Source organism: Giraffa tippelskirchi, chromosome 5 (genome assembly GCF_054371585.1).
Source record: "Giraffa tippelskirchi isolate mGirTip1 chromosome 5, T2T-mGirTip1v1.2.pri, whole genome shotgun sequence".
NCBI classification, from domain to species: domain Eukaryota; kingdom Metazoa; phylum Chordata; class Mammalia; order Artiodactyla; family Giraffidae; genus Giraffa; species Giraffa tippelskirchi.
Window position 1 is genome coordinate 90,548,880 of NC_137279.1, and position 22,268 is coordinate 90,571,147.

The 22,268-nt window shown below is 38.4% G+C and overlaps 1 protein-coding gene and 1 long non-coding RNA gene across 2 annotated transcripts in view; both read left to right on the forward strand.

The window, feature by feature from the left end:
- LOC145504628 (uncharacterized) overlaps positions 1-9,406 on the forward strand; it is a 31,308-nt gene extending 21,902 nt beyond the window's left edge. Inside the window, exons 2-3 of the long non-coding RNA XR_014052341.1 lie at positions 5,186-5,331; positions 9,102-9,406. This is a non-coding gene — a long non-coding RNA (uncharacterized LOC145504628). The remainder of the gene's footprint in view (positions 1-5,185; positions 5,332-9,101) is intronic.
- An 830-nt stretch (positions 9,407-10,236) lies between these two features.
- Positions 10,237-15,575, forward strand: LOC145505225 (olfactory receptor 10K2-like). Its single transcript, XM_081486986.1, has 2 exons — positions 10,237-10,945; positions 15,316-15,575. The coding sequence occupies exons 1-2, from the start codon at positions 10,237-10,239 to the stop codon at positions 15,573-15,575; spliced, it is 969 nt and encodes a 322-aa protein (XP_081343112.1).
- The last annotated feature ends 6,693 nt before the right edge of the window (positions 15,576-22,268 follow it).

A 22,268-nucleotide genomic window follows, 5' to 3' on the forward strand; every position in this document is an offset into this window, starting at 1 on the left:
GTGTGAGTTGATAAGTTGGCAAAGTTATATTCATGAAAGTGTCCTGCACGGAACTTCAATTCGATAGACAAATCTTTTTTGTCAAAAAGGAAAGAAAGATAGAAAGAAGGACTTAAAGCTACCTGAATCTTTTTTATTGGAAAGTCATTGTGAGTGGATTGGACAAGATGGTGGAGTAGGAAGACTCTGAACTGAACTCCTTCCATGGACACACCAAAATTACAGTATTTATAATCTCATCAGTTACAACTATTGATGAGAAAGATTGGAAAGCTAGCAGAAAAGATCTTCTACAACTAAAGATATAAAGAAGGAACCACACCACAAGAAGAATCACAAATGATGACCTGAGTGGGCAACTCACAGACAGAAGATAATTACAATCACAGAGATTCTCCATAAGGTGTAAGAAGCCTGAGCTGAGCCCCAAATTGGAGGCCTTTCAACAGAATGATGACCTCAAGAATGTTTGGCTTTGAAAGCCAGCAGAGCTTACTTTCAGGAAAGTCAGAGGGTTGTACAAAATAGAGATTCCACTCTTAAATCCATAGTAATGGTTCATATAAACCAGAGATCTGAGTAGGCTGAGAGTAGATGAATAAACTTACACTTCTCATTTAGGCTATTAGGCTGATATTTAAATGTGTGATGTGGTCACATTGTTTTGTAAATCTTATTTTATTCTTCCTGGATATCCAATGATTATTTATGATTTAATCAATATGGTCAATACTTCTATTTGAAGTACTATTGGAAATCACATCCTTCAGATATTTTATACCTGAGAACAATAAGACTCAATTATGTATGTTTTGAATTAGCTAGTATGAACCTTTTTGTTTAATTTTAAGATTAAATTTAATACATATGTTTGCTCACTGTATACATTTCTATGTAATGGCTCCTCCCAAATTCACCTTATTAATATATCATTATTTACCTTTGTTCTAATTTCTTATATTTTTTACACAATAATTCTTGCCTTAATAGGACATACTTTAAGTCATCTTCAATCTGTCATGGAATGCAATCGGGTCTTATAATTTAAGATTTTTGGGGCTCCAAATAAAAGCTAATCCAACTCATACTGGCATTAGCAAAATATATAATGTGGTTTATGTAAGCTTGAAAAATCCACTGCTACTGTGGTTCTGGCACCACATTTGATACAGAGTTCAAACAGTCATCCTTAGTTATCTGGATGCATCTCATAGATCTGCTTCTTCAGTCTTTGCTCCATATTCTTTAGCCTAAACTCAGCAGTCTCTGACAAATTTAGCTCACAAAATCTAGTCCAGAGAAAGAAATAATTCACTTCCTTGGATGTAAAAACAAAAGTTGGGAGACTGAATCTTGTTGATCCTGACTGAGCAGATTTGGATCACCTGCTCATCTTGAATCAAACACTTCAGAAAAAATCCAATGTCCTGATTGACTTAATAAACATTACCTGCTTCTCCTGAAATTTCAGGATGAAGTAATTCAATGAACATGAGAACAAAATTTAAAATATAATAAAATTAGGATATTACTCCAAGTAGCGGGTGTGTCCATTTGTTTTTCTTTCTGGAAAAATCTCTACTCAGCTTCTTTACCAAATTTTAATCAAAATTTTTGCCTTTGTTTTTTTTGCTATTAAATTGTATGAGTTCCTTATATATTTTGGATATTAGTCTTTTATCAGATACATTGTTTGCAAAACTATTTTTGTATTTCACAGATTGTCTTTTTAATTTGTTGATTGTTTCTTTGCTGTGCAGAAGTTGTTTGACTTAATTCTACTGACTTATTTTTGCTTTTGTTGCATGTACTTTTGGGAGCATATTAAAAAACCCTGCCATGGTAAATGTAAGGAAGCTTTTTCTCTATTTTTTTACTAGGAATTTTACAGTTTCAGGCCTTAAGTTTTTATTCCATTTTGAGTTCATCTTAATGTATGGTATAGGAAAAAGCTCTTATTTTATTATTTTGCATGTTGCTACCCAGTGTTTCCTAGAACCATTAATAGAGGCTACACTTTCTCCAATTTGAAAACAATACAAATAGTCAAAAGCATATGAAAAGTACTCAAAATTATTAATCATCAGGGATATGCAAACTATAACCATAGTGAGATATCCTCTCACATCTGTTAGAATGAACTTTATCAATGAAAAGATAATATGTTGGTAAGGATGTGGAGAAAGGGTAATTCTGGTACACTGTTGGTGGAAATATATATTGATACAGCCATTAGGAAAAACAGCATGGAAGTTCTTTTAAAATTCAAAATAAAACTATCATGTGATCTAGATATCCCACTTTTGGGGCACTTATTGAAAGGAATTGATATTAGAATCATGCAGCACCATTCACAATAGCAAAGATATGAAAACAACCTAATGGTATATATCAAAGAAAACACATAAAGAAAAAATGTGGTATATATAGAGAGAGCACAATATTACTCAGCCTTAAAAAAAGGAAAGACTGACATTTGCCACAACATGGGTGAATTTCAAGAGCGTTATGCTAAGAGAAACAAGCCAGACAGAGAAAAACAAATACTGCATGATCTCCTTATGTGTGGAATCTGAAATAGTTAAACTCATAGAAGCAGACAATAGGATGATGGAAATAAGGGAAATGTGGAGATGTTGGTTAAAAGGTACAAAATTTCAGTTAGCAAGATAACTGGAGATGTACTATACAGCATAGTACTTTGAGGTAACAGTAGTGTATCATATACTTAAAATTTGCTAAGAGGATAGGCCTTATGTCTTCTTATCACAATTAAATGATGATAAAAAAAGTTGGCTAGAGAAAACTTTGGGAGGTCATGAATATGTCTACGGTTTTGATGGTGGTGATTGTTTCATGGATATATATTGTTGCTCGTTGCTCAGTTGTGTCCGACTCTTTGTGACCCCATGGACTGCAGCATGCCAGGCTTCCCTGTCCTTCACCATCTCCCAGAGATTGCTGAAACTCATGTTCATGGAGTCAGTGATGCAATCCAACCATCTCATCCTCTGTCATCCCCTTCTCCTCCTGCCTCCAATCTTTCCCAGGATTAGGGTCTTTTCTAATGAGTCAGTTCTTCCCATAAGGTGGCCAAAGTATTGGAGCTTCGAGTTAAGCATCAATCCCACCAATGAATATTCAGGATTAATTTCCTTTAGGATTGATTAGTTTGTTCTCCTTGTAGTCCAAGGGACTCTCAAGAGTCTTCTCCAAAGCACCACAGTTCAAAAACATCAATTCTTTGGTGCTCAGCCTTCTTTATGTTCCAACTCTCACATCAATACATAACTATTGGAAAAACCATAGCTTTGACTAGACAGACATTTGTCGGCAAAGTAATATCTCTGCTTTTTAATATACTGTCTAGGTTAATCATAGCTTTTCTTCCAAGGAGCAAACGTCTTTTAATCTCATGCCTGCAGTCAATATCTGCAGTGATTTTGGAGCCCAGAAAAATAAAGTCTATCACTGTTTCTATCATTTCCCCTTCTATTTGCCATGAAGTGATGGGACTGGATGCCATGATCTTCGTTTTCTGAGTACTGAGTTTTAAGCCAACTTTTTCACTCTCCTCTTTCACTTTCATCAAGAGGCTTTTAGTTCTCTGCTTTCTGCCATAAGGGTGGTATCATTTGCATATCAGAGGTTATTGATATTTCTCTCAGCAATCTTATTCCAACTTGTGATTCATCCAGCCCAGCATTTCGCATGGTGTACTCTGCATATAAGTTAAATAAGCAGGGTGACAATATACAACCTTGACGTATTCTTTTCTCAATTTGGAACCAGTGCCTTTTTCCATGTCTGGTTCTAATGGTTGCTTCTTGTCCTGCATACAGTTTTTGCAGAAGGCAGGTAAGGTTGTCTGGTCATGGATATATACTTATATAAAATTCATCAAGTTGTATGCATTAAATATGTACAGCTTTTCCCATCTCTATCATACCTTAATAAAAAAAAATTAGAAAGTTAAAACAAAAAAAACTACATGCATTTGGAGTAAACGATGGACACCAATACCAACAACAACAAAAATCCTTGGCATTCAGAATCAGATATCTAAAATTTCACTTTTCTTACTTCTTTTGGGACATTATTACTATGTCTCACTTATTTTTTGTTATTCCTTTGTTTTCATGTTTGTTCTCAGTATCATTATTTCTCAATTTATCTTATAGTTGATGAGTTCTTACTATGCATTAAGCCACTGTTAGGGGACTTTAACATTTATTGACATATGTGCTTTTGAAATCAATCATTTCTAGCTTAGCCACAGGTAAGTGGAAACCAGAAATTTTGGAAATTGGAAAATAAATGATGATATTTTTGTTTAAACTAAGAGGTCATTTATGTATTTGGGATAATACTGCCTGTGACCATTTACTCACCCAACATTCAGCACACATTTCGTGTCTCCTATGTGTAACAGTATGCTATATTAGTTTCTGGATAATGGAATAAGGAGGCAGAAAAAGTGAACTCAGTGGTTAATGGTGAAATGAATCTCCTTTCTACTTTTCCCGACCTGGGCCTTTACTGTAGAAAGCAACATTGCTCAATTGGTCCTCTCAGCCTGACAGAAAGATATATTCCCAATTATAAGTGAAAATGCACATTTTAAGCTGAACAAACATGCTTTATAATGTACCCCACTATCATGAATTACACATTTTTTCTATCTTTTGGTAACATAAAATTGAGAAATCAATTTTAAATAGTCAATTTTTGAAAATTGCTGCATCTGAGAGTGGCTTAGAGCCTTCCACTCCCCAAGCCCTAATGCTTGAGTTCAATTTGGAGCAATTTGGCATTTGATAACTTGCTTCTATTTTCCACAATCAATTCAGCTGTTTAATTAAACCCAGTGCAACATCTCCATGGCAATGACTCTGACATCAGGAGACCCACAGAGAAACCTCCCACTACCAATAAATGCAATGAAAGTGCCAACAGTTCTGTGGTCACTATTAAATATGACTTGTGATCTTTGGTCAGTTGGCACAAAATTTTAAGAAGAAACTAGTTACATTTGATTCTGGTCTGGGTCTAAGTCCCCAGACCATCATCATATCTCTACCCCTGAGTAGAGATCAGTAGCCTCTGTCCTGTTTTGATCTTTTCCCATTTCCCATTTCAACTGGATTCTAGCTCCTGTAGTCACTGTGCCTCTGGCTTTTCTTAGGGAGAGGGAGAGCCAAATGGGGGCCCATCTATGAATAACAGACAACACATTGGACTGAGGACCTACAGCAATGAGCAACTGGACAATGGACAGGGTATAAGAGTAAACATCTATTTCCCAGCAGGACCTGTGCTTTCTCAGCTCAGGTAAGAGACAGAGAAGGGTGAGGGGCCCACTCTGGTGCAGTGACAGTGAAAGACAGAGATAGCCATAGCCAAGAATGAGGACTCCAAATAATGCTAATTAGGATTAATGAAATTTAAAAATGAACTTTTATAAAACTATACATATAAGGTTTATACATATTTTAAATTAATTGGCTCATCACTCTTCATAAATTTACATAGACACAGTTTTGGTTCTGATTTAATTCAAAAGTACACTCAACAACATTTTATTCACAAAACTTTTGTTTCATTTTAGTAAGAACAAGAGAGCTGCCCTCTTAGTAAATGTTTAAGTATACAATAACAAAATGTTAGCTATAGGTACAGTATTGTACAACAGATCTCTAGAACACATTCATCTCACATAACTGAAACTTAACACCAATGAACAGCCACTTCCTCTCTCTCTTCCTTGTCCCAGACCCTGGCAGTCGCTATTTGACTTTCTCTTTCTGTGAATTTGACTATTTTAGATAACATTGAGAAATGAAATTTGTCCTTCTGTGTCTGGCTTATTTCACTTTCCATGGCACTAGTGGTAAAAAACCTGCCTGCCAATGCAAGAGACGTAAGAGAGGTGAATTGGATTCGATCCCTGGGTCAAGAAGATCCCCTGGAGGAGGAAATGGAAACCCACTCCAGTATTCTTGCCTAGAGAATTCCATGGACAGAGGAGCCTGACGGGCCACAGTCCATTGGGTCGCAAAGAGTCAGACATGAATGAGCAATTAACATTTTCACTTTGTTACAGCTATATATAACATTTATAACCCCAGTGTTCTGGAGATCCTCTTGAGTAAGAAACAAGGACAAAAATGCAACATGCCTTCCTCAGTCTTGGGAATGGAAATCATCTTTATCTTATATACCCTTCCTGAAATCAATGGAGTATACCAAGCAGTATGTGAGAAATATTCTCAAAACTGTCTCCCCTTTTCAACCCTAAATTGCAATTACAGAACTAATATTTGTGTAATATTTAAGCTTTGCAATGATATTCTCTTATTTATTTTGAACAAACCTTGAAAATTAGGTTAGCTGGTATCAGAATGAACCCTATTATTAAGAAGAGGAAAGTATTTCAGACATGTTGAAGTCCTATAGCTAATACACAGTAGGGTTGGGACTTGAGCCTGTAACAAAATTGTAACAAGAATCCTTTTTTCTTTCTTTTTTTTTAATGCTACACATTTATTAAAAACATCAAAAGTTTAAAAAGACTAAACATTGTAAGGATATGGAAGAACTGGAAGTCCCAGACTCTTCTGGTAGGAATACAAAAAGGAAACAACTATTTCACATCACAGTATGTGCAGATGTGCTCAGTCGTGGCCAAGTCTTTGAGACCCCATGAACTTTAGCTCATCGGGCTCCTCTGTCCATGGAATTTTCCAAGCAAGAATACAGGAGTGGGTTGCCATTTCCTTGTTTAGGAAGGAATCCTTTTATTAAAATACTGTCCTATGTAAAGAGGTGACAGAATACTATTTTTCCTTTCTCACCAATACACACTTGCGCGTGCACGCACGCGCACACACACACACACACACACACACACACACATTTTACTCCTATGCCAGTCAGAATATTCATAGTCTGGTGCTTGTTCCACTAGCTGTGTGAATTTGAAAGGAGTCTCCAAGCACTTTGATTCTCAGATTATTCTCTGTTATAGTGAAGATGTCAAAAGTAATACTCACCTCATGAGATCATGATGAGGACCAAATGAGAGACCAAATATAACAGTATTTTCACCCTATCTGCATTATGAAAAACATGTGATAAATGATAGTTCATGTTATATTTCTACATAATGGATCTAAATTTTGGTTGATAAGCTGATACCAAAATCATATCCTATTTTTTCCTTCTGGAAACATTAAAAGCACTACAGATGGACTAATATTTGGGATGATGACCCCCAAAGAAGTTAACTGAATTGGGTTTTTTGTTTGTTTTTGAGTTTGTGACCTCAATATGACGGTTTTGGTAAAGAAAAGGAAGAAAAAGAGAAGAAAGGAATGTCTCTCAGTTCACAGAACTGTGTAAATTTAGGTATTTCTTTTGTAAAAAGGATGTATCTCTATGCTTGACAACAAAACGACAGGTGTTTGTTCAATTCTGAAGGGCTAATCAACATTAAGGAAAATTAGGCAGCTACATCACAAGGTTTACATAAAGAGTGACACTGACACTCAGTCCATATTTTTATCAAAATGTTTACAGGTAACATTCAAATGGCATTTGCTCTTCAAAGATTTCCATGAAGTTTCTTGTTTTTCCTCAAGATTTTCAAGATATTTTTGCTTGTTCCTTGATGATATTTATGATAGTATGTCTTACAATATGACTAACTATTTTATTATCTCTTCCATGAGAAAGGAAAAATTATTTTATTCATATTTATAACTTTAATGCTTAAAATATAATAAAATGATAAAGTCATAAAATATGGATATTATTAAGTAATCTTTCAGTTCAGCTCAGTTGCTCAGTCATGTCCGACTCTTTGCGACCCTATGGACTGCAGCACACCAGGCCTCCCTGTCCATCATCAACTCCAAGAGTTTACCCAAACTCATGTGCATTGAGTCAGTGATGCCATCCAACCATCTCATCTTCTGTCATCCCCTTCTCCTCCCATCTTCAATCTTTCCCAGCATCAAGGTCTTTTCAAATGAGTCAGCTCTTCTCAACAGGTGGCCAAAGTTTTGGAGTTTCAGCTTCAACATCAGTCCTTCCAATGAATATTAAGGACTGATTTCCTTTAGGATGGACTGGTTGGATCTCCTTGCAGACCAAGGGACTCTCAAAAGTCTTCTCCAATACCACCAGTTCTCCAATATCAGTTCAAAAGCATCAATTTTTCAGCACTCAGATTTCTTTATATTCCCATTCTCACATCCATACATGACTACTGGAAAAACCATAGCCTTGACTAGACAGACCTTTGTTGGCAAAGTAATGTCTCTGCTTTTTAATAGGCTGTCTAGCTTGGTCATAACTTTTCTTCCAAGGAGCAAGCATCTTTTAATTTCATGACTGTAATCACCATCTGCAGTGATTTTGGAGTCCAAAAAAATAAATTCTGCCACTGTTTCCACTATTTCCCCATCTATTTGCCATAAAGTGATGGGACCAGATGCCATGATCTTCGTTTTCTGAATGTTGAGCTTTAAGCCAACTTTTTCACTCTCCTCTTCCACTTTCATCAAGAGGCTCTTTAGTTCTTCTTTGCTTTCTGCCATAAGGGTGGGGTCATCTGCATATCTGAGGTTATTGATATTTCTCCCAGAAATCTTGATTCCAGCTTGTGCTTCATCTCTAATCTTTAAGAACTCAATAAAGGACTTCCCTGGTGTCTCAGATGGTAAAGAATCTGCCTGCAATGCAGGACACCTAGGTTCAGTCTCTAGGTTGGGAAGATCCCCTGGAGAAGGGAATGGTTACCCACTCCAGCATTCTTGCTTGGAGAATGCCATGGACAGAGATTCCTGGTGGGCTACAATCAATATGGTCTCAGAGTCAGACACAACTGACCAACTAACAGTTTCATGTTTTCATTTTCAAACAGCTGAAGTTGATTTCTAAATATGTAGGCTAAAACATACACAAAGTATGCATCACTGATTTATAGAGCATCCACAATGAAAAACTTCTAAGTTGGTATTCATATGTGACTAAGTCTGACTATGCAATACAATTTTATCTTCTAAATTTTTCCTATATATCCTCACCCTCCAAAATAGGAATTTTGGGAAACCTCCTTTGCTCTCTGCAAAGTGTAGATAACCTGCCTGGGTGATTCAGACTACAGACTACAGAGAATCAAATACCAAAGAACTTGCTTGGAACTTCAAGATCAGTCACCTTGCTTCCCTTCCAGTGCAGAACAGGACTCCAGTAAGACCAAGTTACTTTTAATCAAACTTGGAGAACTCAGAGGAATGATAAGCTCTCTTAAATCCCCTCTGCACCCCTGAGAAAGTACAGAAAGGCAGCTTCAACAACTTGCCATGAGTTAAATAAATGCTCATTTTATCCTTGATGAAAATATTTCTAATTCCTGAAGAACAACAAAAAAGTGATTCAATGGAAGTATTTATTAAGCACTATGTATTGAATGTCTCTTCTGTAATACATGGTTCAAATTAATTTTCTGTATAACCCTAGAAGGCAAGAATTACTTTTCTCATCATACAAATGAGAAAGTGGAACTTAGAGAATTTATGATCTTACCACAAGAACATGCCAGAGTCAGGATTAAAGCTTATATCTATCTAAATTCCAAATTAATTTTATTCCTACAGTACTCAATTCTACATGCATTTGCAAGGATATAATTTAAGATTATAATTGTATAAAGGTATTCATAGTCCTGAGAATTGAGGATCCTGGAATTAGAAAGACAATAGTAATTATTTAGTAATAAATGTACCTTCTAAGCAATGAAAACCCTTGTGTTAGGCACTGAACAAAGAATCAGGGGGATAAATGAAGGAAGAAAAGATTTGTGCATTTCATAGGGTTTGACTTGGGACGATGGGGTGGTATAACTATAGAAGCAGAAAACATCAGGGTCAACACAACACTTTTCTCCAGAAATCAGGAGATGTAACTGGTTTCCTGAAATTTTTATACATCTGTATAAAAGAAATGTCAAGAAACTTTTCCTATGATGTCAAAAATATTGGGGAAACTCGAAGTTGGATGCAAGCTTTGAATAATTTTAGATGCTTCTTCATGTCTTACAAAAACCAGGAAGGAGAATAATGAGTAAACTCAAAACCTGAGAATACATGTTCTATGATCACCAGTTTCTTGAGATTCTTCTATTTTTCAGGGATTTTTCTTGGCACTGTCTTCTCAGATTGTCTCCTGATGATGTGTCTTCCATGGAGTGGGTCCAATGAGACCTTGGTGAGAGAGTTTGTCTTCCTCGGCTTCTCCTCTCTGGCTGGGCTACAGCAGCTGCTCTTTGCTGTCTTCCTGCTTGTCTACCTATTCACCCTGGGCACCAATGCCATCATCATCTCCACCATTGTGCTGGACAGAGCCCTCCATACCCCCATGTACTTCTTCCTTGCTGTACTCTCCTGTTTTGAGACTTGTTACACCTTTGTCATTGTACCCAAGATGCTGGTTGACCTGCTGGCCCAGAAGAAGGCCATCTCCTTTCTGGGCTGTGCCATCCAGATGTTTTCCTTCCTCTTTCTAGGTTGCTCTCACTCCTTCCTGTTGGCAGCCATGGGTTATGATCGCTACGTGGCCATCTGTAACCCTCTGCGGTACACAGCGCTCATGGGTTTCGGGGTGTGTGTGGGCCTTGTGTCTGCTGCGTGTTTCTGTGGCTTCACTGTTGCACAGATCATCACATCCTTGATATTTCACCTACCCTTTCACTCCTCCAACCAACTACACCACTTCTTCTGTGACATCTCTCCTGTTCTTAAGGTAGCATCTTACCATACCCACTTTAGTCAGATTGTCATTATCATGCTCTGTGCATTGGTCTTGATTATCCCTCTGCTGTTGATTTTGGTATCCTATATTCGCATCATCTCTGCCATACTCCAATTTCCTTCCACATTAGGCAGGTACAAGGCTTTTTCCACCTGTGCTTCTCACCTCATTGTTGTCATTGTCCATTATGGCTGTGCCTCCTTTACCTATTTAAAGCTTAAATCCAACTATTCCTCAAGCCAGGATGCTCTCATATCAGTATCCTACACAATCTTAACTCCGTTGTTCAATCCTATGGTTTACAGTTTGAGAAATAAAGAGTTCAAATCAGCTCTTCAAAGAGTTGTGGGAAGAACAATTTGTTTATCATGACATTAATCTAGATTCTGTGTTTTTAAGTACGTGGGGAAAAATTCCCTGAGTAAAAATGATCAAGCAATGAGCAGTGTTCAAGAACAGAGATATCTCTCAGTTATTTACAAATATAAAAATAAAAAAAAACAATAGTATCTTGTCATAATCACATAAATTATTGCCTACTGAAGTCCTTTTGATTGACAGAAAAATACTGGATGGCTACTATAGGAAAATATATGCAGATTCAGAATTCTATCCTCTTGCAAACACTATTACCCAATCTCAGCCAGACTGTAAGTGTACAAAATACTGTACAACATTAACTCTCTGGTTTAGCAACCCAGAAAGCTCCTTCTCTTTATTGCTCCCTTTTTCTGGATGTTAGTATAGTCAGATCACAATTTGTATTATTTATCATTTTTTCCAAATCTTAATTTTTTATTCTATTATCCAGTAAATATTAACCTATAGATGGAAAACATTATTTGTATTTATAAAGCAGAGTGGGTAGACAAAATCATCAAATAATGTTCAGTCTTTATAAAGAACAAACACACTTAAATGTCTTTGGCTTAGCTTAGGACACAATTTTTAAATGAGACGGCATTTGTAAAGCTACAATTTTTGGTGCATAAGTTATATTGAATTAATGTCCAAATAAGAAAATTATGCAAAAAGTTATCCATTTCTATGTTTCTAATGTATTGAGAACTGTGTTTTTTTTATTTATTTTTTTTTATGCACCAGTACAAATCTAAATTTAGTTAGAATTCCTTAAAGATATTCACAAGGTCATTGGTTAAAGAGAAGACCTAAAATCACACAGACTGGGCAAGAAAAGCAAGCTAAGTTTAACCATTCCATTAAATAGAAAAGTCTGTGTAAAGAGTAAACAGCATCTGTCTCATGAAGCTTGGGGATCTTCATGTGCACTTCAGGCCAGATTTTGAGTTGAACATTTTACTTATGTTCCTACAGAAGTGAGAGTAAACAAGGAGCTCCTTGGAGAAAGCTGCCTCCTCGCTTTTTATATTTTTTTCCAAGATTGACATGTTAATAAAGGTCTTCTGACAGAATCATTCCATTTCTTATTATTTTCTTCCACAAGTTTCCTCATCAATGTTTTATACTCTCAGGGATTGCAGGAAGAGGGTAGAAACTGGAATGTTTTTTTCACAAGCCCTGGTTTAATGTGGGATGCTGAGCTTGTCTTCTAAGAATGCAAGCCTACTACATTTCTCTGAAGCTTGACACTTCCTGAAGGAGGGACCTGAAGATCATAGCGCATGCCAAGTCACTTCAGTCATGTTCGAATCTTTGTGATAGCATGGACTGTAGCACATCAAGCTCCTCTGTCCTTGGGATTCTCCAGACAAGAATAATGGCGTGAGTTGTCATTTCCTCCTCCAGGGGATCATCCCAACCCAGGGATCAAAGTCTCCTAAATTGACCAGCGGCTTCTTTACCACTAGCACCACCTATGAAGTCCCAAAGACCAAAGCAAATTTAATTTGGCCATCAAGTCATCTTTTCTTTAGTCCGATTGCTCAGCCCAGACTTCCAGCCTATCAAGTTGTCTCATGAAAAGGAAATAAACTGATAACCTCTCATGTGAATCTGTTTAATGTGTTAATTGTCCAATTTGTACTTATGTGCTTCTGTTTAAAAATGTTACCTTACTTGAACATTAGAGCAGACCTAGGAAGTATATATTATAATCTACTTTTTATAGATCAGAAAACTGACTCAGAAAATTAAAATGCCTTTCCTGTTAGTGAGTACAATTAATACTGATCTCACATCTCTCACTTCCTGTTTTAATGCTCCTACAATGCTCTTGTATGACCCTTTGTGAAGACTATGACTTTTTTAATAGAGTTTAGAATGCTCAGGTATTCATCTTCAATACAAGATTAAAAAAAAAAAACCTGTAGACTCATTAACATCTGTGTAAAAATATACTGATAAGTATGATGTAAATGGCCTTTATATCATATGGTATAGTTAATCCCTATCCTGCTGTAATACAGTGTTGAAGGAGGAGAAACAAGAAAGCCTCCCATCTTTTGCTTTGTTATTTTCCAAGACTTACGTATACCATCATTTTGAGTCAGATAGCATAACACTCACAAGTGGGAAGGATCACTATGTGTGAAGAGGTCATGTATATTAGAATGATTCTCCTTTTGGCAGTTTATTTTTCCTCTTTTTTTTTTCCCCAATATGACCATAAAATTAATTTGGCCTTGAGCCTGTGCTCATGGGTTAGAACTATACATCTTGCCCTCCTTCCTCTCTTCATGGACACATGAACAAAGTCTCTCTCTCCCTCACACACCCTTGGCCCATGGTTAATTTTAGCTTCCCTCTTTATTTGTATGTAACTTGCAGGGAAGAGGTAAGATCTTTGAATTTGGGATTGGCTTGAGTGAGAAACGAAAGCCCCTTCAGCCTCCAAACTAGGTCATGTATTTCAGCTGAGCTTACAGAGAAATCTGCACTTAAGTTTCAGGTATAAATTCAGCCAATAATAATAAATTGGTTTGTTTATTTTCTCCTCCTATGGCTGACCCAGCGGACATAGCTGTGATGCAGCAGTAATTCTGCTATTATTTAGGTGGAGCTCATATATGCATAAGGCACAAAGTAGCCCATGACCAAGTGAGTATACCTTGTGCCATGCATTCACAGTGCTATAAGTGAGCTCAGCTACTGCATAAACCTTGCGATGCGCATACGCAGTGCTATAAGTGATCTCAACTGTTACATTACAAAATGTGGGGCAAGAATGAGAGACCATGGGGTGAGAGAGCCTAACCAGGCCATCTTGGCTAATTTGCTCTTTCCCTACACTCCACCCCTTCAGGATCTCTCAACCCACAATGCAGGTTCCACCCTCTGCAGAATCCTCCCAGTGCACAATGCTGCCACCTGAACCCACATCCTGAAACAACAGTAGATACTAAAACAGTCACATCCCCAACACAAAGAAAAACCCAATGCCAGGGATCACCTGGAGCTCATGTCGCAGTCTCTGCCCTCACAGTGCCAGAAGAGACACCCACTGCATGTGGAGTGCCGTTATATCCATGGCCAACTCCAGTCCACCATCCATCCCTACAAATTGCAGAAAACCTCCACAGGGGCAACTCCAACCCTGAGGAGTTTTTATTATTAAGGACCCTCAAAACCCCCATAGGCACTGAGCCCACCCCTTCAAGGAGGGAATTTTTGTGGTATTCACAGCCTACCCACAAGATACCAAATGCTTTCATATTGTTCTAAAACTGAAAGAGAATCAGAAGTTAGTAGCACATCACGGGACACAGCCTTTACAGTACACTGTTCTACTAAATCTACATCACAGGACACAGCCTTTACAGTACATTGTTCTAAACCTACATCAGAGGACACAGTATTTACAGTACAATATTCTGCATAGGACACAGCCTTTGTAATTTATCTTTACACAGATCAGCCCACATTTGCATTCCCATAACCCAGATGGTACCCCTGCCTGCTCAGGCCCTCTTCAGGGTCTTCACACTTTCAAAATGATCTTGCATGCCATCCTTCTACTTCTCTCAGTAAAGACCCACAAAACCCTCAACAGGTGCCAGGCCCACCCCTATGTCCCAGAGTTGTAAAGCCAAGCTGCCAAGGTTTTCCCTTGCGTTTGCCAAAACTGCTTACCCAAGTCAACCAATTCCACCTGAGTATATGGTCAATTTGTCATGAACTCAGTCACATCGGGGGCCCCTGGATGATGCCCCCCGGGCTATAGGCTGCTCATACTTCATTTTCCACTGTACCATAGGCCTTGCTGCCAAGCAGGTACCCGCAGTCTCATAATGTTCACCATTACTGTCACTTACTGCCTCACTATTAGAAATGGTGCATTCTTCAGCCACATGGGGTTCTTGCTCTAAAGACGAGATAGAGAGAAAAGAGAGGGAGAAGTTGTTCAGTCATGTCTGACTCTTTATGACCCCATGGACTGTAGCCTACCAGGGTCCTCCATTCATGAGATTTTCCAGGCAAGAGTACCGGAGTGGGTTGCCAATTCCTTCTCCAGGGGATCTTCCCAACCTAGAGACTGAACCCAGGTCTCTCACATTGCACGCAGATGCTTTACCATCTGAGCCACAAGGGAAGCTTCAGATGCCAGGATATGTTGCTCTAGTTCTTCCAAGCATCCCTGCACATTTCTCCCTGGCATGGCATTATGTAGAGCACTATCCATATTCTCCTTCAGGGCAGTCCAAAAAATCCACCCCAGGGTGCCAGCAGCAGTCCATGCTGCCTTGTTTGGGAAACGGGAACTCACCACTTCTAACGCCTTTTCAGTATTGTCCAGTGACCTGTCAACTGCCTCCCAATCTTCCAATGGAGCCCACACCTAGAGGATCACAGCCACAAGGTATCACATCCTGTGTGTGGCCAGTGGCTCCCTCCTTCCAGCGGAGCCTCAGGCTTCCCTACCTGCTGGGTATCCTGCCAGCTACACTGGTTGTATTGCTGATCCTGCTTGTGAAACCAATTGTCTCTTTGTATCTTACTGTGCATGCTGTTTGCTGAACCCAGGGTAGGCAAGGCTCAAGCTAAGAGACTGGAAGAAGGCCTGAGGAGCCGTAGGAACTGCAGGCATGTTTATTCTCTCCTGGCAACAGCCATAGCATAATCTAACACAACAACCTCTCTTCTGGCTGGCACAGCAGCCACAACAGAATTCTCTCCTGGCTGATGCAGAAGCTGTAGCAGTAAACATTATATTCTCTCCTCTTGTGACTGACCCGATGGACACAGCCATGACACATCAGTAATTCCACCGCTGTTTAGGTGGAGCTCGTATATGCATACTACACAAAGTAGCCCATGATCAAGCCAGTACCTCATGGCACACACGTGCAGTGCTATAAGTGATCTCAGCTATTACATTATAAGACATGGGGCAAGAGCAAGAGGCTGTGGGGCGAGAGAGCCTGACCACACTATCATGGCTAATTTGTTCTTTCCCCATGTATCCTATGTATATATCTTTTTTGAATACACTGCAGGAGAAGGCAATGGCACCCCACTCCAGTACTCTTGCCTGGAAAATCCCATGGACGGAGGAGCCTGGTAGGCTGCAGACCCATGGGGTCGCTAAGAGTCGGACACGACTGAGCGACTTCACTTTCACTTTTCCCTTTCATGCACTGGAGAAGGAAATGGCAACCCACTCCAGTATTCTTGCCTGGAGAATCCCAGGGACGGCGGAGCCTGGTGGGCTGCCGTCTATGGGGTCGCACAGAGTCGGACACGACTGAAGCGACTTAGCAGCAGCAGTAGCAGCAGCAGCAGGAAAATCCTAAATCAAGGATGAATTAGGGAGTTTCTGTGATCTTGGCCAGATTATAATATGCATGCATGTGTGCTAAGTCACTTCAGTTGTGTCTGAGTATCTGCAACCCCATGGACTGCAGCCCACCAGACTCCTCTGTCCATGAATTCTCCAGGCAAGAATACTGGAGTGGGTTGTCATGCCCTCCTCCAGAAGATCTTCCAGATCCAGGGATCAAATCTGCGTCTCCTAGGCCTCCTGTATTGGCGAGTGGGTTCTTTACAACCAGCACCACTAGGAAGCCACATGATATAATATCAGTTCAGTTCAGCTCAGTCGCTCAGTCGTGTCCGACTCTTTGCGACCCCATAATCGCAGCATGCCAGGCCTCCCTGTCCATCACCAACTCCCGGAGTCTATCCAAACCCATGTCCATCGAGTCAGTGATGCCATCTAGCCATCTCATCCTCTGTCGTCCCCTTCTCCTCCTGCCCCCTAGTTGCATGTAAATTGGATTTGTAGCTTATCAGGCTGGCCCTGTATGTTAGAACTGAGTTTCTAAAACACTTTTTACCATTGAACAGATGAACAAATTATGATTCAATAAAATGTAATTTTAAAGATATCAACCTAAGTTATACACAGAGGAGTGAATTACAGTTGAGAGCAGTTAAATAACACCATATAGACATTTACATTGAGAAAGATAAATAAGTTTGTGCCTAGCAAACACAATGATTCTCCTGCCTTGAGGATGTATACTCCATATAAGTCAGTGAAAGACAAAAAAAAAATCTGAAACAAACAGATTTTTGTTTCCCTAATCAGTAATATAAAACAAACTTAAATGGGAAGGTATTTTGGGGGAGAATGGATACGTGTATATGTATGGTTGAATCCCTTTGCCATCCACCTGAAACTATCACACCATTGTTAATTGGCTATAGTCTTTTTTTTTTTTTTCTGAGCGTGTTTTATTTCAGCCTCTTTCTGAAAGATAGTTTTGCTGGGTACCCAACTTCGGATTGATGGTTATTTTCTCATGGGAGTTTTACTGTTGTTGTCCTTGGCCTTCCTTGTTTTTACTGGAGAGTAAGCTTTCAATATGTTTGAGTTCCTTTGAAGATAATGTTTTGTTTCCTCTCCATCTTCTTTTGAGGTCTCTTTAACTTCAGTATTCTTCATTTTCACTACCAGGTCCCAGATATGAGATTTATTTTTATTTATCTTGCTTGGAATCCTTTGGGCTCCCTAGAAAACTGGGAATAGAACTGCCATATGACCCAGCAATCCCACTGCTGGGCATATACACCGAGGAAACCAGAATTGAAAGAGACGCGTGTACCCCAATGTTCATCGCAGCACTGTTTACAATAGCCAGGACATGGAAGCAACCTAGATGTCCATCAGCAGATGAATGGATAAGGAAGCTGTGGTACAGATGGTAGACACCAAAATCAGATTGATTATATTCTTTCCAGCCAAAGATGGAGAAGCTCTACACAGTCAGCAAAAAGACCGGGAGCTGACTGTGGATAACCCTATATGTGAGACAGAATAAGAGACACAGATGCATAGAACAATTTTATGGACTCTGAGGGAGAAGGTGAGGGTGGGACATTCTGGGAGAATAGCATTGAAACATGTATATTATCATATGTGAAACAGAACACCACTCCATGTTCGATGCATGAGACAAGGGCTCAGGGCCGGGGCAATGGCTATACTCTTATACAAAATAAAAGGTTTTTAAAAAATAAAACAAACAGCTTTCATAAAGATTGAGAATTGATTGGTTGATTGGGTAGAAATATTCAGAGAGCAAAATTCAATGTATTATTTTTTTCTAAATTCCTGACTGCCTTTTTACCTTTCCTGATGAGTTTAATGAGCCACTAATAGTTTCACACATTTTGAGAAAACCAGCCTTTGTAAAATAAAAGATTAATTCTACTCGGACTAGCTTAGTTATGTACATTTCTCCCAGACATCTTTCATTTGAGAAGATAATTCCTTAGAAAAGCACACATGTACATTTTTGTATGTGTAGAGCCATCCTCTTCCTACTATCCTTGTAATTAAGATGTGACTGGGGCACAACAAGGCATTGAGACAAGTGACCAGAAATACAGTCAGTAAAATGTCTTCCCAGGTGGCGCTAGTGGTAAAGAACCTGCCTGCCAATTCAGAAGATGTAAGAGGAGTCACCAGTTTGATCCTTGAGTCAGGAAGACTCCTTGGAAGAGGGCACAGCAACCCACTCCAGCATTCTTGCCTGGGGAATCCCATGGACAGAGGAGCCTGCAGTCCATAAGGTCACGCAGAGTTGGACACAACTGAAGAAACTTAGCATGCACACACATATAACTTGTAGAAGAAGACCAACTCATGGTAAAAACAAGGTCCTAAAAATCCCCATTTTCCAGCAAAATATCCCTCATCCTTTCTGTACTAACTCGAGTTTCATGCATTAATTGAAACTCCTTCAATACTCGTGAAGTAATTTCCTATACTTCTTCCACCCTTCCCCCCTCAAAATATTCTATACTTTCTTGTAATTTTCCAACCATTTCATTTCATCTTGCACTTTCCCCTATGGAAAATCTTTTGAAACCTGATTTTAGTTTTTTCATGATATCAGTTTTTAAACTTATGTCCCAATCAAGAGAGTTGATCATTTTCCCTGATGAATCTTTATTAGTAAGATGGAAAAAACTTGCATCGAAACATAATGTCATAATCATTCCAGGGGATTTGATAACACAGCTACAGAGCAAATGCATCTATCTGAGCTTGGCAAGAGACGAAAGAGACATCATTGGTAACAATCAGTGGTTCAACAGCTCAGAAGGAATTTATAGAAGTGAACTCTACAGAATGTGATCTGGGGGATTAGGAAGATGTGATAGAAACTCTGTGTGTGCCCACAGGAAAATTTAGGTATAAATCCCTGAACAGCTCGCAAATGAAAGAAAAAGGTTAGGTCTGGGATATATGAGTTCCTTTGGAAGTTCAACATAGATCTGTGTGAAAAGATTAAAGGAAAGTATTTGCAAAATAGAGAATTTTAATCATTTACCTTGCAAAGCATCTAGAAACATTTCATAATTTCTAGTTGAGATCTATTAAAATGAAGCTGTAAAGAAACTTTTTTGAGAGATACAGAATAAAACTTGGATAAATATAGAGATACTGTGTACAAGGAGAGGATGCCTCAATTTTGAAGACGTGCTAGTTGTTCTTATTTCATCTTTAAATTCAAATCAATGCCACTCAAATATTAATTGTTTGATAATATGATAAATATTCCCAAGTTTCAAGCATAATATTAATCATAAATCTCCCCAAGTCACCTTTATATACATATATGCATGAACGCTAAGTCGCTTCAGTCATGTCTGACTTTTTGTGACCCTATGGACTGTAGCCCACCAGGCTCCTCTGTCCATGGGATTGTCCATGCAAGAGTACTGGAGTGGGTTGCCATGCTCTTCTCCAGGAATACACATATATAGAAGAATATCTATGTCTGCAAGTGTGTATGAATTGTTACTTTAAAATTTTTGAGATAAGCTAAGTAAAGATTTTTAGCCCTCTACCACATTTGTAAACACTGGATATAGTAGAGATTATGTAATTTTTTTTTTCATCACACTGCAGGTAAATATATGACAGAGAAACCACTCTTACCCCTTTCCTAGAGCTCAGTTGAATTTTCACTCCAGCAGTATGTCCAATATCACTGTCCCCATTGCCTCATGCTGTGATTAAGGCATTAATATTGCCCAACAATCATGGAAACTATTTCCCATATCTTGTCACACACACTCCTGGACACCATGATCCCCTTCCCGTGCAGTGACATAGAAGTCAGTTCTGAGGATGACCTCATAAATCAATCAGCACCACTGCTTCCTCCTCACTTCCCATACTGTTTGGGGTCATACAAAGAGAAAATTTGCAAGGAAAGAGGACACATTTAATGTGTGACCTTTTTGACCTAGAAAATTACTAAGTAAATTACTTTCTTAGTTTGGGCCATGGACTATTCATTGTAAAATAAGGATATGAGTGTCTTCTGCTCTATTGATCTATGTCTTCATTTAAAGTAGATAAAGATGAAATTATTTTGAACAGTATTGAGTGAAGCAGAAAGATAAACAATTGTGTCATAATTATCTGGCAGTAATTGATCTTCCTGGGTCACTAAACTGCTCCTAAAATCTCTGTTCCTATTGGTCTCTCCACTACTAAATTGATGATGATGATGGACCTCAATCTAAGAAAATTTCAGATCAAATTGATCTCTTCCTCAAAGCTTCAAAAGTTCACAATTTACAATCAACGAAAGTAGGCATTTTGTGCTGGCCTTAAGATCCTCCATGAACTGTTCTCAAATTCCTCTCTCCTCATACCTGCTCCTCCAGCCAAGTTCCTAAATATGAAAAATATATTTATGCCACATGTTCTGTATAGTTAGCTAAGGCTGCTGTAACAAAGTATTGTAGACCTGGCTAGTTAAATAACAGAATTTATTTTTTCACAGTCTGAAAGCTAAAATCCAAGTGTCATCAGGTTGGTTTATTCTGTGGCCTCTCTCCTTGACTTGTGTTTAGCCATCTTCTCCCTGTGTCTTTCCTCTGTAATTCTGTATTCACACTTCCTCTTCTTATAGAGATGCCAATCATACTGGATTAAGATCCATGCTAATGACCTAATTTTAGCTTCATTGCCTATTTAAAACCTTGTTTTCCCAAAACAGTCATATTCTGAGGCACCAGTGGTTAAGACTTCACCATATGAATTTTAGAGTGACACAATCCAATCCATAACACAGTTCTTCACTTTTAAATGTCCCAGGAGTGGGTGGGAAGAACTGAGAGAGTAGCATTAAAACATGTAAAACATTAAAACATTACCATGTGTAAAATTAGAGAGCCAGTGGGAATTTGCTGTATGATTCAGGGAGCTCATATCCAGTGCTCTGCGACAACATAGAGGCATAGGTTGGGGTGGGAGGGAGGTTCAACATGGAAGGGACATACTATAACTATGGCTGATTCATGTTGATATATGGCAGAAACCAACACAATACTCTAAAGCAACTGTCTTCCAATTAAAAGCAAATAAATTTAAAAAAACTAAAAAGAGGCTATGAGGTTTCTATATTAAATATATTTCAATGAAAAGTTTCTTGTTAAAAAAAGTCCCTCCATTTCTATTAAACTAATAGCTATTTTTTATTTTTTAGATGCAGTGAAAAATAATACCCTTTGCTCTCTGTTCCAACAGCAAATTTCTTAGTGGTTCCTTAGTACTTTTTTATTTAAAATGTATTCGGTTATTTAAAAATAAATTGTCAAACTATCAAAATGACATATGGCCCTTAGAGTAAAAAAAGTATCAATATGTAACAAAGATCCTGAAATGTCTTCTCTTCCTCAGCTTTATTTCCTTGAATTTCCACTCTTTATAGTTAAACTGATTATGAATATATAAACATGCACACACAAAAACACATTAATTAAAGAGAGAAACATGATAGATAGATGATAAATAGGTAGATAATCAACTATCAATCTTTAAATTATTCTACAAATATTTATGAATCTTTTTCAAGTCTGTATTAATGACTGAATCAGATTTTTTTAACTGAGAGATAATTTGCTTGCTATAATATTTCAGTTCAGTTCAGTAGCTCAGTCATGTCTGACCCCATGGACTGCAGCACACCAGGCCTCGCTGTCCATCACCAATTCCCGGAGTTTACTCA

Coding starts and splice junctions, on each gene's coding strand:
- LOC145505225 (XM_081486986.1), top strand. CDS start 10,237: ATGTGTCTTCCATGGAGTGGGTCCAATGAGACCTTGGTGAGAGAGTTT. Junction 10,946..15,315: donor CCAATTTCCTTCCACATTAG/GCAGGTACAAGG, acceptor TTACCATCTGAG/CCACAAGGGAAGCTTCAGAT.